Source organism: Sapajus apella, unplaced genomic scaffold (genome assembly GCF_009761245.1).
Source record: "Sapajus apella isolate SASKATOON/1434 unplaced genomic scaffold, GSC_monkey_1.0 scaffold59, whole genome shotgun sequence".
NCBI lineage: Eukaryota > Metazoa > Chordata > Mammalia > Primates > Cebidae > Sapajus > Sapajus apella.
The window spans coordinates 11,074,357-11,094,290 of NW_022436999.1; the positions used below are offsets into that span (position 1 = coordinate 11,074,357).

The 19,934-nt window shown below is 36.9% G+C and overlaps 1 protein-coding gene across 4 annotated transcripts in view; it reads right to left on the reverse strand.

Moving 5' to 3' along the window:
* Positions 1 to 19,934, reverse strand: part of SYT16 (synaptotagmin 16) — a 280,971-nt gene that overhangs the window by 123,668 nt on the left and 137,369 nt on the right. For 2 of the 4 annotated variants that reach the window (XM_032245919.1, XM_032245916.1), the window contains exons 1-2: positions 4,686 to 4,894; positions 2,849 to 3,028 (exon numbers count right to left, since the gene is read on the reverse strand). In XM_032245919.1, coding sequence (XP_032101810.1) covers positions 2,849 to 3,028; positions 4,686 to 4,731 — 226 coding nt within the window. In that variant the 5' untranslated portion in view covers positions 4,732 to 4,894. Of the gene's footprint in view, positions 1 to 2,848; positions 3,029 to 4,685; positions 4,895 to 19,934 lie in introns of those variants that run through there. The other 2 variants (XM_032245918.1, XM_032245915.1) reach the window with 2 other exon arrangements.

Genomic DNA, 19,934 nt, shown 5'->3' on the forward strand with positions numbered 1-19,934 from the left:
ACCACATAATCAAAATGAATTATTTTATTTTTCAGAACCTCACATATATTAGAATAAAATGATTAATTCGGTTTCTGATACTCTTACCATTTTTTGATCAACAAAAATGGCAATCTCATATGGTTTAGTCTAAGAGTAGGATGGTCTCATTTGTATTAGGTCTCTTCCATTCATAGACTGAAAGCTAGAGAAGAAGTTGCTATGGTAACCCTAAGAACCAAACAGGATCACAGAATGAGAAGGGGAAAGCATAGTCCAGACTTATCAATTTGCAAATGAAGACTTAAAGCTCAGAGAGGTGAAGTGAGTTTCCCAAAATATCATGGCCAATTAGTGGCAAAACTAAGCTCTGTCTGTCTGTACTGGGCTTCTTCCCACCACAGCAGGCTGCCTGCCTGCCTTCTTCATGTTTGTCAAAATATGTTAAGAACATCCCAGCTTCACTGAGAAATCAGTACTCTGAGGATAATTCAGGCAAATATCAAAGGTTAGACACAATCTAGGGTAGAAGCATGTTTTTCAAAGACTTTTGGTAACAATAATTAAACTTATAAAAGGAGAAATGTCAAAATGAAGGTGTTTGCTTTTTAGACATTACAATTTGGGGACGTTCCTGAAGAAACTATTTTTAAAGCTCCCTTTACATGACCCCACTCTGAATTTGAGACATGTATTTTTCAGTGTTTCTTGAGCGAACAGCTTTTGTTCATGTTTTATTGTTATTGTTTCAACATTATCTTAAAACCTCAACTTATTTGCAAGTATAATTCATAATTGTCTCTAAAATATTCAGATAAAATGTCAAACAAGACAAAAAGGAAACATTTTAAATAGCTCTAACCTCAGTTCCTCATACCCATTATAGTTTGCAAAGGAAAAAACATCACCAACTTTAATCTCCCAATTTAAGTAATGAATACAAAGCATTAATGAGTGATGTCACTCCTAGCAGCCATCACTGTGACTTGCTATTGCTGTTACATTGCTATAGGCACTAAACTGGTGTCTCTACAAAATTAATTCATTTGATCTAGGTTGACCCTGCAAGAGATGTACTGATAATCCCAATATGCAAATGAGGAAACTGAAGTTCAGAATGGTTCCAGAATTTGCCAAGGTCATATAATGAGTGACAGCCAGCTGCTGAAGGGAGAGAAATAGAATCCTGATGAATTCTACCTCCATACCACCCCATGACCAGACAGACATCTGTTCATCTCATTCACTTATGTCCCAGCTGGGACAGTAGCATCTAAACCATTCATAAGTCCCAGCTTTTGCATGGCAAGCTCTATTTAAAATATTCCATTCTATTTTCAGAATAAGTCATATGTCTCATGGGAAGTTCAAAAAATAAGGCCACTGCAGCAGCAGGAATGCCAGAGCAATTGCCAAATCTGCAATTTACACCTCTCTTATTATTATTATCTCCCACAGGGATGTAAAAATATGTCTGCACACTCTTTGATACTCCTCCTCAAAAAGTAGAACTGAATGTCCCAACTTTGAGCCTGAGCTGTGCTCAATGAATGAACAGAATGTGATAAAAGTGGCATTGTAAGACTTCCCAGACTAGGGCATAAAAAGAACGGTGACTCCTCCTTGCTTTCTCGTGGATCTCTTACTCCGAGGACAGCCAGCTGCCACATCATAAAGCACTCAAGTAGCCTTGTGGAGGGTTCCACATGGATAGGATCTGAAGTCTTTTGCCATCCTGAAGGTGACTCCACCAGCCACAGTCCAGCCTTCAGATGACATTCTAACTGAAGCCTTCAGATGACAGACATTCTAATTGCAGCCTTACAACAGACCCTGGTCTAGAACCATCCAGTTAAGCCACTTCTCAATTTCTGAACTTCAAAAACTGTGAGATAATGAATTTGTGTTGTTTTAGGCTGCTAAGTTTTGGGATAATTTGTTACAAGCAATAGATCATTTATTGCCTTTATTTCTACATTATACCCTTTCTTAAAAAAAAGGAAAAAAAAAAAAAAAAAAAGCTGAGCTATCCATGGCTACAAAAGCTGCCATATCAATAAGCCAAATATCCTCCTTGGTCCAGGCATACCTATAACACACCAAGACCATAGGATTCCTGGAGGGTACTCTCCTCAAGACCTTCGCTTCACTCAAAAAAAAATGTAAGATTGCTCAGTTATACCATGCCTCATACCTTGTGAGGTATGGAAAAGGAGAGAAATAATCATACTGATAAAAAAGAGTAAAGTTATTATCTGTAAGATAAGAGTACTCTCTTTAAATGCCCTGCATCTGTGTGATGATAACCATCCTTCTGTGAAAACATCCTTATCACAAAGTTCTAAGCTTCAGCAGTTGAAAACAGAATATGTTCTTTAAGAGCAGGAAGCCACTTATTTCTTTAAGTGTATTATCTTCCCCCCATCAAACTGAAGGTAGTTCAGTTTGAGTAAACAACATAGTATACTCAGTGAGCTTAAAGAGTAAAAACCTCCCTTTGGAAAAGTGAACATTGCCATACAAGGTGGGACATGGTCCTGAGCACTGAAAAAATCTCAAAAACAGCTAACAAGTGAAATGTCAACATCGTTCCAACATCATGAGACTATAACACATCAAGGTTCTTGTCAAACAGAACACATTGTGTTTCTTCAAGCATTCCTCACAGGAAAACTCAACAGAGACTTCTAAAGAGCTAAGAAGACAGGAAGTGGTGGCCAGAGCCTCTTCCCATCTGCTCCTCATACTCGGAGAACAGTACTTTCATAAAGATAACGTATTCTTTAGTAAAGTGCATTCATCACGTCCACCCTGACCCAGACCACAGCAAGCTGCCCAGCCCAGGAGAATCTGAAGCGTTAATGCTTACCCAGCCCCTTGCGGGTCCCAGTCTTGTCTTTAGAGTGTTTTCTTTTCCCTCGATGCTCCAGGAAAGGAAGGCCTCCTATTGTTTCAAAACACAGCTTCTTGTTGATGAAGAGGAAGAGGACGGCCAGAAGAACAATAAAGACCCCAACAGCAGACAAGAAGCCAATGGCTTCAGGCGTGACTGGCGAAAGAACACAAAGGGAAAAAAATATCACAATTAGAGTGACCTAAGTTTCGGTTCTAACAAATTATGATCAATGCTACTCAGAATCTTTACTTTTATTAATGAGAAATGACAAATACTCTACAAGTCCTGACTCTGGCTGACATCCCCAGGACTGGGTACAGGGGAAGAAAAGGACTGTTGGCCAGTACATCCTGCTGCACTGGTGCCTCGGATGAGAGACCTCTCTGCCTTTGAATGTGTCATTTCTTCTACGTGGAGCACAACTTTTCTTGCTCCTATCCTCAGCCCAGTATTCAACTTCAAACACACAAACCACAAAAGAGAGTTCAATCAAATGGATTTATTTTGCATATTTGATGCAAATCTCCAAAAATGCAGCTGCCTAAAGCTTACACAATCATCACTTGAGACAAATTTTCAGATAGATACTTCCATCAATATTAGCGATTGGAGGGAAAGTCACTTCCTGGATACATTTTTGCATATCCAGCTGTGCAACAATTTGATCATGGTTATCAACAGCAATAAGAAAATTACTAATTCATGCCATCCATACAAGAAGTACAAATTATAGTTTTGACTACTAATATTTTAGAATTTTGGAAGATGAAATTCCATTTCTTCTTTCCTCTCCTTCTTCTCCTCCTTATCATCATCAGTTTCAAAAACCTCAGCCCTTTAAGTGGCCTAAGTAATATCCAGTATGCCAAAGAGTCCCAGCCATTGCTTTCAGCTATGAGCATATATAACAGGGAGACCAGAGCTAGTTCAGAGTTTAGGGAAGAATCCTCTAAGGAAGTGACATACGAGCCAAAATAACATTCAGTAAAGACATCCAGCAATTAACTTGTATAAAAGAGTTAGATTACAGAACAAATGTCATTAAGAATCATTCAAGGGAACTGGGTATATGCGAATGCTTATGAAAATGAATCTCCTTAGAGCAGCTATAATCACTGGACAGGTTTAATACACAAAGCCTTAATAATATGAAGGGATAATACTCACCTAAACCTACTGTCCAGATAAATAAAGAAAAGATGAATAAAACCAATCCTAACACCTTGGAAAGATAAAGAAATATGTGATACCACCTTACTGAATCAAACCTAGTGGCAAGCCAATATAAGGACTAATGAAACAAAATAGCAGGCAAGATAATAGCTTTATAGTCAGTGAAACAATAGCAGCGCCCGCTATCAAAGCCAACACATACCACGGAAAATAAAGTACATGCATACTGACTATGCCCCCTCTCTTCTGAGGCAGTTCCCAGTAGTAGTAGTTATAGGCAAGGGGTCAGCGGTCACAGTGCTGGGTTGAAATGACACTACCACTTACTATCTGTGTGGCCTTCAGCAAATTATTTAACCTCTTTGTGCTCCAGTTTGCTAAACTGTAAAATGAGAAAATAAATACAGCCACATCAAAGATTAAAAGAGGTAACACATGGAAAGTAATCTGTGTGGCACTTGACAGAGTCCTTAAACAGGAGTAAACCATCTTTCTCAACATCACCAACCAACTTTCCAGAGCTACTAAAATACCTAGAGGTGGTGAACTATGGGATGGATCAGCTGCTTTGTACTCAATGGGAGCTCGGGATCCCATCCGCCTCTCCTCTCTAGCTTTCAGCCTGTCACTCCTGCACTGTCAGTCACCCTCCCTTGTGGATGCAGTGTCTTTCTCCTTTGCATGAAAAATGCACCAAGTGTCTCCCATCCTTCAAAATTCCCTCCTTACCACCACATGCTCCTCAACCACACCCCTTTATCATCTTCTCTCCACAATCAACCATCTTCAAAGTATTTTCTACACTTATCACCATTTGTTTTTTTCTGAAACAGAGTCTTACTCTGGCACTCAGGCTAGAGTGCAGTGGTGCCATCTCAGCTCTCTGCAACCTCTGCCTCCTAGGTTTAAGTCATTCTCGTGCCTCAGCCTCTTAAGTAGCTGGGATTTCAGGCATATGTCACTACGTCCAGCTAATTTTTGTATTTTTAGTAGAAATAGGGTTTTGGTATGTGGCCCAGGCTGGTCTTGAACTCCTGACCTCAAGTGATCCACTCACCTCAGCCTCCCAAAGTGTTAGGATTACAGGTGTGAGCCACAACGCCCAGCCTGATCTCCACATTTTTACCTCTAAAGTCACTGGCTTTCTGTACCACTGACCTCCCTGTTTCTAGCCTTGCCCCCTCTGAAGTCCATTCTCACACAATAGCCAGAACAATCCTTTCGAAATGTGTAAGTCATTTCATTTGTAAGTTTGTTCAGTTGCCCTTCTAAAGCTTTCTGTAGCAGGTTGAACTGTGGCCTCAAGGACATACATTCATCATGAGTCTCAGAAGGTGACCCTATTTGGAATAAAGGTCTTTGAAGATGTAATTAGGGTAAGGATTTTGAAATGAGTTCATCCCAGATTAGGGTGGTATGTAAGTAAATTCAATGATGAGTGCCCTTATGAGACAGCAAAAAAACTGAGAGATGAAAGCCATGTGAAGCCCAAAACAGAGATTCGAGTTTTGAAAGCCCGAGTTAAGGAGTGTGAAGGGTGGCCGGCAGTCATCAGGAGCTAAGAGACAGGCATGAAACAGTTTCTCCCTCAGAGCCTCCAGGGAACCAACCTGCCAACACCCTGATTTTGAACTACTGGCCTCCAAAACTGTGACAGTAGATTTCTGTTGTCTGAAGCCACCAAGTTTGTGGTAATTAGTTGCAGTAACCCTAGGAAATGAATGCACCATCCAATGGCTTCCCGTTACCCAAAGGAAAATCTGAATTCCCTAACTCAGTTTATAAGGCCCTTCATGACCTGGATACTGATTCCAGCCTTTATCACTCATTACTCCCCAACACCAAGCTCCTTCTTGTCACTGTGTTCACCTATTTCTGGTTCCCTAAACGCAGGTCACGCCTCCAGATCGTTGCGTATTTCAACTCCCTGGGACAACTGCCCCTCTGGCTACTCCGACACCACGCTTCCTTTGAAAACCTTTCTTGTTCTTCTAGACAAGGCTGGATGCTTCCACAGTGGGTTGTCACCTACTGAACCCTTGACAGCTTCTTCAACCAATTTCAAATGTTAAATTTTAAACTTCATAAGAACAGGAAGCATGTCTGAGTTACTCATTGTACTCTCAGCAGCTAGCACGGTAAGCATTCAATAGATAATTTGTTGCCTGAATAAATATTGGAACTCTTCTATGTGACAACACATTGGCAAATGTGCCTATCAGTGAAAACTCCTGGAAAGATATATCTTAAGGGGTCAGTAAAACTCTCAACATGGGATATGATTTATGTTAAGAAAGGTCTTAGGAAAAAGAACATTCACATATAGGCCGGGCGCGGTGGCTCACGCCTGTAATCCCAGCACTTTGGGAGGCCGAGGCGGATGGATCACGAGGTCAAGAGATCAAGACCATCCTGGTCAACATGGTGAAACCCCGTCTCTACTAAAAATACAAAAAATTAGCTGGGCATGGTGGCACGTGCCTGTAATCCCAGCTGCTCAGGAGGCTGAGGCAGGAGAATTGCCTGAACCCAGGAGGCGGAGGTTGCGGTGAGCTGAGGTCGCGCCATTGCACTCCAGCCTGGGTAACAAAAGCGAAACTCCGTCTCAAAAAAAAAAAAAAGAACATTCACATATAAGCAGAAACATTTGCATCTCATGTCATTAATTAATGAAACTAAATGTTTATTTTTAAATAAAGGATCTTTTTCCATCATAAAAGCAGTATGAAACTCACTACATAAAACCTGCAAAATATGGAAAAAGACAAAACAACTCACTACTGAGATTTTGTGTGCTTCCTTTCAGTCACTTCAGCTACTTGGCAAATATAAAATTGTAAAGACTTCACTATTTTGGCTTATAAACATTTTTACTGATTAAAAAGTTTTAATTATTTTTAAAGAATGTAAAGAAAAATAAATAATTCATGCATACAGTAGAATGTTTGGAAAATATTAGAGAATATTTAAATGATGATAGTGTTCAATCTTAACACCCATCACTGTTAAGATTTTAGCTTGGTAAATAATTTTTTCTTAACTATTTTTTGTCATAATTGAGATACTACTGTATATGCTTATATTAATAAATTTAACATAAAAACATTCACAGATTGAAGGTAATATGAAGAGATTATTCTATATAATCTCCAGAGACACAAGAAAAAGTCTAGAAAATGGCCCTTATGTTACTCAAAATAACTCTGTTTTTTTTGGAAAAGAAACATTTTTGTTAATAACAATTCTTGTAGCAATGGCTTAACTATGGATGGGTAAAAAATGTTTAGGTAAGTCCCAATTTTTTTTTTTTCACGAAATTATATAGACATTGGTCCATAAATAAGTGTAGTGCTACAGCTTACTTTTGTTACTGTATGGGCAACAGAATTTTTCAGTCTGTATGCTCCTAGAACTTTTTCCTTTATAACACAAAAATTTTACCAGAATGTATCTTTCTATTAGTCTCTTTTGCTCATTTTTCCTGGAAGACAGATTTCATCACATATCCACAGTTTTTTTCAAGCTTAGGAGTTTTCTTTGATTGCAGCTTTGATAATTTCTTCTATTTCAACTGCTCTTGTTCTGTATTAAACGATGTTACTATTTATTCAGCTACAAACTTTCATTTTTCTCAATCTTTTTTCCTCCACGATTTGACAGATCTTAAACATTCCCTACACATATTCACTAAGTTAAAGAAGTTAAAATATACTCATAACCACTCTGCCATATGCACTATTATGACTTTTTAATATCTGAGTCAGAGACAAACAGTGAAGATATGGTCTTTTTCCATCCTTTCAGGCTGGGGCAGGGGTGATGGGTGGGGAACATTAGAAATAAGTTCAAGTCTAGCTAAGGAGAGAGGAAGTTTAGTTCAGTCAGATAAAGGCAAGTTTGGTTATCTCAAAAGAGTTCATGTTTCTTCCAGAATCTGTTAATTTCAATTTCATCTTTTTCTTTGCTTATGAGTATGTAGTGGGAAGTCTAAAGAGGTGCATGAAGGACTGCTAGCCATAGCTATGTTAAACTGTAGATTAGATTACGTGCTTTCTAAATAAGCAGTGTCATAAAAATGACTCAGAAGGCGGCAGCAACAGAAGACTTACAGGATTGCCTAATCAGGTTTGCACAAAAACTGCCCTGTTTAGACATGCTTAAAATTCCAAATATAACTCAGCAATTCCACTCCTAGGTATGCACCCAAGACAACTGAAAACGCAGTCATACCTTGGATATAGTGCAGATTTAGCTCCAGACCATCACAATAAAGCAAATATCACAATAAAGCAAGACGCACAATTTTTTTTGCTTCCCAGTGCACATAAAAGTTATGTTTACAATATACTGTAGTCTATTAAATGCACAATAGCAGGATGTCTTTAAAAATCATGTACATACCTTAATTAAAAATACTTTATTACTAAAATTCACTGATCCCTCAGTGAAACATAATCTTTTTGTGTATAGAGGGTTGTCTCAATGTCAATGGCTGTTGAATGATCAGGGTGGGTGGCTGCTGAAGGTTGGGTGGTTGTTATCTTAAAATAAGACAACAATGAGGTTTGCCTCGTTGATTGACTCTTCCTTTCATGAAAGATTTCTCTGTAGCATATGATGCTGTTTGAGAGCATTTTATCCACAGCAGAACTTTTCAAAATCCTCTCAAACTCTTCCACTGCTATAGCAACTAAGTTTTTGCAACATCCTAAACCCTTTGTTGTCATTTCAACAATGTTCATAGCATCTTCACCTGGAGTAGATTCTATCTCAAGAAACCACTTTGTTTGCTCATCTGTAAGAAGGCGACTTTTCGTCTGTTCAAGTTTGAGCATGAGATTGCAGCAATCCAGTCATGTCTTTAGGCTCCACTTCTAATTCTAGTTCGCTGGCTATTTCCATCACATTTGCAGTTACTTCTTCCACTGAAATCTTGAGCACCACAAAGTCATCCAAGAGGGTTGGAATGAACTTCTTCCAAACTCCTGTTAATATTGATATTTTGACCTCCCATGAATCATAAATGTCCTTAATAGCATGTAGAGTGGTAAACTTTTCCAAATGTTTTCAATTTTCTTTGGCCATATAAGTGAGAGTAATCACTATCTATGGAAACTGCAGCCTTGCACAACTTATTTCTTAACTAAAGAGCTTGAAAGTTGAACTTACTCCAACATGGATGTCATGTTAGCAGGCATGTAAACAACATTTGTCTCTTTGTACATCTCCATCAGGGCTCTTGCATGACCAGGTGCACTGTCAGGGAGCAATAATATTTTGAAAGGAGTCTTCTTTTTCTGAGCAGTAGGTCTCAACAGCAGGCTTACAATATTCAGTAAACCATTCTATAAACAGATGCACTGTCATCCAGGCTTTGTAGTTCCATTTCTAAAGCACATGCAGACTACACTGAGCATGATTCTTAAGGGTTCTGGATTCTTGGAATGGTTAATGAGCATTGGCTTCAACTTAAAGTCACCAGCTACATTAGCCCTTACCAAGAGGGTCAGCTTATTCTTTGAAACTTTGAAGCTAAGGATTGACGTCTCCTCTCTAGTTATGAAAATCCTAGACAGCATCTTCTTCCAATAGAAGACTGTTTGGTCTACATTGAAAATCTGATCTTAGATAGACCATCTGTATAACTTGCTGCTGTTATATCAGCACTTGCTGCTTCACTTTGCACTTTTATGTAACAAAGATGGCTTTTTTCCTTGAACTTCATTAACCAACCTCTTCTGGCTTCAAGCTTTTCTTCTGCAGCTTCCTGACCTCTCTCAACCTTCATAGAATCAAAGAGAGTTAAGGTTTTACTCTGGATTATGCATTGCCTTAAGGAAATGCTATAGCTGGTTTGATTTTCTATCCAGACCACCAAAACCTTCTCCAAATCAGCAATAAGGCTGTTTTGCTTTCTTATCATTTGTGTGCTCATTAGAATAGCACTTTTAATTTTCTTCAAGGACTTTTCCTTTGCTTCCACAACTTGGCTAGCTATTTGGTATAAGAGATCTAGCTTCTGGCTTATCTCAGCTTTGGATATGTCTTGCTCATGACTTATAATAATTTTCAGCTTTTGATTTAAAGTGAGAGACTCTTCCTTTTACTTGAACACTTAGAGGCCATTGGAAGGTTGTTAATTGGCCTAATTTTAATATTGTTGTGTCTCAAGGAATAGAAAGGTGTAAGGAGAGGAAGAGAGATGGAGGGACAACTGGTCAGTGGGGCACTCAGAACTTACACAATATTTATCAATTAAGTTTACCATCTTCCAGGGAAATTAATGCAGCTCTAGAAACTGACATTAAGGAAATGGAGATACATAAACTGCTTGACAAATACATCAAAATAACCATCTTTAAAAAGCTCAGTGAGTCACAAGAAAAACAAATAGACTAATGACATCAGGAAAACAATATGTGATCAAAATGAAAAGTACAGTTAAGAAATAGAAGCCACAAGAAAGAAACAAACACTGGAATCAAAGATACAATGTCTGAACTGAAGAGAGAGCTTCAACTTAAGAAGAATAAACAATGAGCGAACTCAAAGACAAGTCATTTGAAATTATACAGTCAGAGAAACAGAAAGAAAAGAATGAAAAGAGTAAAGAAAGTCTGTAAGACTCATGAGACACTCTCAGGTGAACCAATATATGCATTATGGAAGTCCAAGAAGGCAAATATAGAAAAGGGCAAAAGGATACTTAAGGAAATAATCACCAAAACTTCCTAAATACTGGGAGGAACAGAGACATCCAGATTCATTCATCCCAAAACTCCCTAAATAGATTGCACACAAAAAAAATCTAAACCAAGTCACAGAATTAAATTGTCAAAAGTCAAAGAAAAAGAAAGAATTTTGAAAGAATCAAGAGAAAAGACACATGTCACATTCAAAGGACCCCCAAATAGACCATCAATTAATTTCCCAGAAACCTTGCAGGACAGAAGACAATAGGATGATATAAGTACTGCAAAAAACAACTGTAAAACAAAAATATTTACCTGGCAAGACTGTTTTTAACTTTTAAGTTTAGGGCTATATAAGCAGGTTTGTTATATAGGTAAATTGGATGTCACAGGGGTTTGGTGTATAGATTATTTATCACCCAGATAATAAGCATAGAATCCAATAAGCAGTTTTTCAAATCTCACCCTCCTCCCATTCTCCATCCTTAAGTAGGCCCTGGTGTCTGTTGTTCCATTCTTTGTGTCCATATGTTCTCAGTGTTTAGCTCCCACTTATAAGTGACAATATGTGGTATTTAGTTTTCTGTTCTGTGTTAGTTCACTTAGGATAATGGTCTGCAGCTCCATCCATGTTGCTGCAAAGGACATAATCTCATTCTTTTTTATGACTGTGTTTTATTCCACAGTATACATGTACCACATTTTCTTTATCAAGTCTACCGTTGATGGGCTTTTAGGCTGATTCCATGACTGTTATTGTGAACGGTACTGCAGTGAACATACACATGCAGGTGTCTTTATGATAGAATAATTTCTATTCCCTTGGCTATATACTCACTAATGGGAATGGTGGGTTGAATGGTAATTCTATTTTAAGTTATTTCAGCAATCACTATCCTGCTTTCCATAATAGCTGAACTAATTTACATTCCCAGCAGCAGTGTATAAGTGTCCTCTTTTCTCCACAACCTTGCCAGTCTCTGTTATTTTTTGACTTTTTAATAATATTCATTGTGACTAGTGTAAGATGGTGTCAACTTGTGGTTTTGATTTGCATTTATATAATGATTAGTGATATTGAGCATTTCTTCACATACTTGTTGGCCAATGTATGTCTTTTGAAAAGTGTCTGTTCATGTCCTTTTCCCACTCTTTAATGAGGTTGCTCATTTTTGCTTGTAAATTTAAGTTTCTTACATATTCTGAATATTAGACCTTTGATGGATGCATAGTTTGCAAATAGTTTCTCCCATTCTGTAGGTTGTTAGTTTACTCTGTTGATGTGTAGAAGCTCTTTTGTTTAATTAGGTCCCATGTGTCAGTTTTTGTCATTGTTGCAATTGCTTTTGGCATCTCTGTCATAAAATCTTTGCCAGGATTGATGTCCAGAATGGTATTTCCTAAGTTATCTTCCAGGGTTTTTATAGTTTTAGGTTGTACATTTAAGTGTTTGATCCATTTTGAGTTAATTTTTTTGTATATGGTGTAACAAAGGTGTCCAGTTTTAATTTTCTGCATATGGCTATCCAGTTATCCCAGCACCATTTATTGAATAGGCAGTCTTTTCCTCATCACTTGTTTTTGTTGACTTTGTCAAAGATCAGATGATTGTAGGTGTATGGCATTACTCCTGGGCTATTTTGTTCCACTAATCTATGTATCTGTTTCTGTACTAATACCATGCTGTTTTGGTTACTGCAGCCTTGTAGGGTATTTTGAATTCAAGAAATATGATGCTTCCCGGCTCTGTTCCAACATCATACTGAATGGGCAAAAGATGGAAGCATTCCCCTTGTAAAACAGCACAAGACAAGGATGGCCTCTCTCATCATTCCTATTCAACATAGTATTGGAAGTCATGGCCAGAGCAATCAGGTAAGAGAAAAAGAGCATTCAAATAGGAAGAGAGGAAGTCAAACTATCCATGTTTGTAGATGATATTATTCTATACCTAGAAAACCCCATAGTCTCTGCCCAAAAGCTCCTTGATCTGATAAACAACTTTAGCAAAGTTTCAGGATACAAAATAAATGTATGAAAATCACTGGCATTCCTATACACCAATAACATCCAGGCTGAGAACCAATCAAGAACACAATACCATTCACAATAGTCACAAAAAGAATAAAATACCTCAGAATACAGCTAACCAGGAAAGTGAAGGATCTCTACAATAAGAACTCAAAACACTGCTCAAAGAAATTAGAGATGACACCAACAGGAAAACAGTCCATGCTCATGGGTAGGAAGAAGCAATATTTTTTAAATGGCGATACTGCCCAAAGCAGTTTATGGATTCTATGCTATTTCTATCACACTACCAGTGACATTCTTCACATGATTAGAAAAAACTACTTTAAAATTCATATGTAAACAAAAAAGAGCCTGAATGAAGAAGGCAATCCTATGCAAAAAAACAAAACTGTTCTTTAAAAATGAAAAAGATATAAAAATTTTCCCAAATAAAAACTGAGTTAGGGAGGCTGACATGGGCAGATCACTTGAGCACAGGAGTTCAAGACCAGCCTGGGCAACATGGAGAGACCCATCTCTACAAAAAATTTAAAAGTTAGTGAGGCATGGTGGCATACACCAGTAGTCTCAGCTATTATACTTGAGAACCTAAGGTGGGAGGATCACTTGAGCCTGGGAGGTCAAGGCAGCAATGAATCCATGATTGCACCACTGCACTCCACTCTGGGTAACAGAGAGAAACCCTGTCCCCCAAACTCCCCCCTCAAAAACTAAGGTAGTACATCACCATTAGACGTGCCTTACAAGAGGTGCTCAAGGGAATTCTACAAGTGGAAATGAAAAGATGCTAAGGAACACAAAAGCATATAAAAATATAAAACTCACTACTAAAGGTAAATATAAACACAGAATACTGTGCTACTGTAATGGCAGTGCATAAATCTCATTTAACACCAGAATGCAAATTAAAGAAAAGATAGTAAGAATAACTACAACCACAGAAATTTGTTCATAGAAACATAACATAGCAAGAAGCAAAATATGACATCAGTTGCATAAAGTATTGGGGGAAGACATAAAGGGTCATACATCAAGACCAAGTGAGATTTACCCCTGGGATGCAAGGATGGTTTCACAAACACAAATCAATCAATGAAATATGCCCCATCAACATAATGAAAGATAAAAATCACATAATCATCTCAATAGATGCAGAAAAAGCATTTGACAAAATTCAACATTGTCTCATGGTTTAAAAAATCTCAATAAGTACAGAAGGAATTTACTTCAACAAAATAAAGGCCATTTAAGCAAAGCCCACAGGTAACATAATTTCAACAATGAAAAGTAGAAAGCTTCCCTCTAAGACCCAAAATAAGACAAGGATGCCCATGCTTCTGTCTCCAAAAGTTCTCTCCAATATAGTCCTGAAAGTCCTAACCAGAGAGATTAGGCAAGAAAAAGAAATAAAAGTCATCCAAATCAGAATGAAAGCAGTAAAACTATTTCTGTATTCAGATGCCATGAGCTTATATGTAGAAAACCCTAAAGACTCTAAAAAAAAAAAAAAAAATTGTTAGAACTATAATCAGAGAATTCAGTAGTGCTGCAGGATTTAAAAATTAACATAAAAATCAATTGTGCTTCTATACACTAACAATGACCTATACAAACAAGTAATGAGAAAATAACTGCACTTATATCAAAACAATACTTAGGAATAAACTTAATCAAGGAGGTGAAAGATTTATACATTGAAAACTACAAAACGTTGATGAAAGAAATGTTAAAAGATACAAATAAATGGAAAGACATCCCATGATAATGAATTGGAATAATAAATACTGCTAAAATGTCTATACTTCTAAAGCAATCTATAGATTTAATACAACCTCTGTCAAAATTCCAATAGCATGTTTTAAAGCAATAGAAAAAAAAATCCTAAAACTCATTTGAAATCATAAAAGACTCTTAATAGCCAAAGCAATACCAAGCAAGAAAAACAAAGCTAGAGGCAGCATACTCCCTGACTGCAAAACATATGGCAAAGCTATAGTAATCAAAACAGTATGGCACTCACATAAAAACAGAGAGATAGGCCAATGGAACAGAATAAAGAGCCCAGTTTTAAAAAGATACAAATGTGGTCAACTGATCTTTGACAAGGGTGTCAACAGTACACAATTGGGAAAGAACAGTCTTTTCTACAAATGGCTCAGTAAAACTGGATATCCACATGCAAAACAATGAAATTGGACCCTTATCTCATAACATATAGAAAAATCAACTTGAAATGGATTAAAGATTTAAACATAAGACCTGAAACAATAAAACTTTTAGAAAAAAACTTAGTTTTAAAAGCTTCTAAACATTGAACTAAGCAAACCAATTCTTAGATATGACACCAAAAGCACAGACAACAAAAGCAAAAATAGACAAATGGGATTACATCAAGCTAAAATGTTTCTGCACAGAAAAAAAAAAAAACCCAAATAAAAAGGTAATCTATGGAATGAGAAAAAAATATTTTCAGACCATATATCTGTTAAGGGATTAATATTAAATATATATAAGGACCTCCTAAAATTCAACAGCAAACATATTAAATAACCCAATTAATAAATTGGCAAAGGACCTAAACAGATATTTCTCCAAAGAAGGCAGGTAAATGACCAACAAGTACTCAACATCACTAGTCATCAGGAAAATGCAAATCAAAACCACAATGAGATATCGCGTCCCAACTGTTAGAATGACTATTATGAAAGAAAGAGAAAGAACAAGAGGAAGAGGAAGAGGTAGAGGGCGAGGAACAGGGAGAGGGAGAGGGAGAGTAGAGGAACAAGTGCTGGGGAGAATATGAAGACCCTTTTACACTGCTGATTGGAATGTAAATTGGTATAGACATTAAGAAAATCAAGATGGATATTCCTTAAAAAATTAAAAGTGGAATTACCACTTTATCCAGCAATCTCACTTGTACATACATTTGTAAAGGAATTGAAATCTTGATCTCAAAAAGATATCTGCACTCCCATGTTCATTGAAGTATTATTCACAAGAGCCAAGATATGGAATCAACCTAAGTATCCATCAATGGATAAGTGGATAAAGAAAATGTGGCATATACATATGACAAAATATTATTCAGCCTTTAAGAAGTAAATCCTGCCATTCGTGACAACATGAACGAACCTGAAGAACATTATGCTAAGTAAAATAAAGACACACAGAGAAAGATAAATACAGCACTACATGATCTCATATATGTAATACATTTATAATAATCAAACACATAGAAGCAGAGAGTGGTAGTTGATAGCCGCTGGAGCAGAAAATGAGGAGTTGTAGTTCAACAAATATGAAGTTTCAGCTACACAAACTAAATAAGATCGGGAGAGCTACTATACAATATAGGGCCTATGATTGACAATACTGTATTGTATATGAAAAAAAAATTCCTAAGAGGGTAGATCTTAAGTACTCTTGACTTCATCCCCCAAATAGTGGGGAGGACGGTATGAAACTTTTAGAGGCAATGAACAAGTTTACATCATTGACAGTGATGATGGCTTCATCATTTCACAGGTGTAAACTTATCACCAAACACATCAAGTTGTCTACACTAAACGCCCACAGCTTTTGTATGTTAATCATACCTCGATAAATCAGTTAAGTACTGTATACCATCCTGCTATGGTAACAACTGAAAAAATTAAGTACTAATACATGCTACATCATGAGTGAACCTTGAAAACATTATTAAAAGGGTCTGAATTTTATACGTGAATTTTATCTCAAAAAAAGTTTTAAATTTCAAATATATTATTTTAATAAGGAAATTAAATAAGAAGAAAATATATTTTTTAAATTGTAATAATTTTCTTAGATTTTGAGAGTTATTTTCTTCATTTTTAAACACTTTAATTTATTCAACATTTAAAATTAAAAATAAAGTTTACATATTATAGGTCATGAGAATTGTAGTCAGCACAATGTAACAATTAATATGTAACTCTGAACAAAGCAAGCCAACTGCTCTATCAGTATAAGCCAAGGTGGCATTTGAGTCTAAACAAAATTAGAGACTTTGACAGGGGAGCTTTAAAGGCATTTTACATCCATATATACAAATGCTATAGTGAAGAAAAGTATTATATATATCATCTGCTACAGATGACAAGGGCACATATGTCAAGAAACTTAAGTGCCATCTGCAGAGTAACTCATCTAATTATTCCAGTAATTACTAAATTGGAAATCAGATGGCTGTGAAGTTTGGTCACACAGTTCATGCTAAAAACTTCCTCAAAGTTAACTGTATCTCTGGCGTGCCACTGAATAGCCCCATCTGTTGATTTTCAAGCAATGGCTCAAGGAGAAGGCACAGCATATACCGACATAAATAGAGATGCTTCCGCATGTCACACAGTCACTAGATGTTTGTAAATTTCATTCCATGGTTGGTGAAGGGGTAAAAAAAAAAAAAAAAGGCTAACCAGTTGCAGCCATCTGACTCACAACAAGAACTAGAAATAAGATGAAAGAATTAAACAGGACGGTGGAGACATGCTGAAAATTTATTTAACAAAATAATAGAGAACCAGATAACTGAGCAAAAACATTACTAACAACTAAAAAGTAAAGATGTAATTTCACAGGTATTGTAGACTTTCTGCCACCACTTTGGGAAGTGTGAGGAATCTCATTAAAAACATGAGAAAAGCCTGAGGTAAATCTAAAATGCCATTTACAGATCCCTCCCATCTCTGAGTATCCATTAACCTGAAAGTTCTCCTTCCAATGAAATAACCTCAATTTCACTCATCCATTTAGAAAGCAGCAAAAGTTTGAAACATTCTATGATGTTTGCAAACAGTCATGCAGTAGAAGTACCTGACTTAAACCTAAGCTTTGTTTGGATTCTGGTATTTCTTAAGCATGCCTACATCCACATCTAGGAATCCACATCCCTAAAGACCAGAGCGCCTCCCAGGAGAGGCAGTGAACAAGGTCAGAGTAGAGGTGGCCTGGGTACAGCACATGTGTCTACCACTCAGGTTGACCCAAGCCCAGACTCCTTTGGTCCCAGGATAAAGAAGTGATGATAAAAGGTATAACATTAGGTATCAGTAGGTTTTGCAAAACGAGATGTTTTCAAAGGCAATTTCAGCAGCAGTAAGAGGTGAGGCCCTAGACCTCAGAATTCAACGGAACAGTGGAGACAGCAGTTGACTCCAGCATCAGTGCTGGTGACTTTCAGTGTCATCGACAATTTAGGAGATCACCATGGGGAACCAAAGAGAGAGGGCGAGCAAATGGTGTGAACAAAGGCTTTGCCTACAGGATACAAGAGAGAGGTTCCCTCAAGACCTCTAGAACTACTCGGCGGGTATTATATGGAGGTTAAAGTTTTCAAAGAGGAAATTAAATAAAAAAAATTTGGACGATTTCTCTTGCTTTCACCAGCATAATCATAGATAACTACAGTTTATGTTGAGATTTTCTTTGCAATGAACAAAAAGAAGGGGAGGTAAGAAATTACAAACCTTTAAGGACTGACCACCAATGGGTCTGTCCTCTATACAAAGCAACTGAAGGACACAAATTCAAAATATCTGCACAATTAGACTCCTTTATACATTAGTTGTTTATATAATCAACAAAATTAAATAAGCCACTTAAAAATTAATACAGAACAAGTTACACTGAGAGCTTTAATATTCCTTTTTGGCTATGTGATGCTTCTAGATCTAAAAGAAGAGAAGAATGAAGTTTCTGATACTTCGCAGCATATTATTTGTTCAGTGTCCTAAATCTAGAGCTAGTTAGGCATTATAAGCACAATAATATTCATAGATATTCAATCATTTTTCTAAATATCTCTGAAACTGTGAAATAAAATATTTATATATATATATATTTAAGGAAAATGGGTGGTTCCACTTAAATGTTCTTCCTATTTAATAACTAACAAAGATATGTTAACTACATGTTAAAACAAATTCTTTGGAAAGAAAAAATAGACCTTTCAAAAATAGGAAACAAAGTGGCTTAATGAAACCTAAGTGAGATTTTAACATGTTCCAAAATAAAACATAGCAACATATGGAGTCACTAGCAACCAATCATTTTTCAAAACACAACATTGAGAACACAACATTTGGGGGTATACATGGGGTGCTATCTTTAATATAATAAAATATGTGTGCTGAAATATGTCCATCATCTGAGAATTAAGTAACCTATCTGCTTTACATGTTTAAAATATACATTCTCTCTTAGCATTAACATACACACATACACTTCTAAAAGCCAAAAATTATCAGCAAACTTGCTCTCCTTTCCTTTAATACTCAGATATAGGCTCAGAGGTAACATTTAATGATGAAAATGGCTGAGATGCACCAAGGGTCCAGGGAGTCAATCTCTGAGACGTTCCTCATTTGTCTGAGTTTCCCTGCACACTTCAGCTATTCTCTACTCTCTGCAGACCTCTCTGTTTTCTTATCTTCCCAGATGGGGAAGAGAATAGTAAACCAGCAAAAGGTGATTTGTCAGTTCATAAGGCCACACACAGTCAACATTTCTGGATGGCTGGGTTTTCAATGGCATGCTTATGTTGCTGAATTTAATTAAGCAATATATGAGCCTTGTACAATGTATATCATTTGCCAAAAAAAAAAAAATTTATCAGTTAGCATGACTATCACTGTATCACTTCAACATTGTTGAACTTAATGACCTGGCACAGTGGCTCATGCCTATAATCCCAACACTTTGTGAGGCTGAGGCAGAAGGATCCTTGAGCCCAGGAGTTCAAAACCAGTCTGGGTAATACAGCGAAACCTCTCTACTAAAAATGCAAAAATTAGCTGGGCATGGTGGCACCTACCTGTAGTTCCAGCTACTCAGGAGGCCAAGGTAGGAGGATCACTTGAGCCCAGGAGGTTGAGGCTGCAGTGACCCATGATCACACCACTGCACTTCGTCCTGGGCAACAGAGTGAGACCCTATCTTTAAAAAACAAAAATACTAAACATAATTACAGAAATAATTAGGAACATATGCCCAATAAAAGCATGTCATGTTGAAATATCACAGAATGTTCAATCACATTATTTTGAGGGATTGGTTGTTGAATCAATGGGGCAACTTAACTTTCACATAAAAAGAGAATATTTTTATAAATGAGAGAGATTGAGAGGTAAGTCTACTTC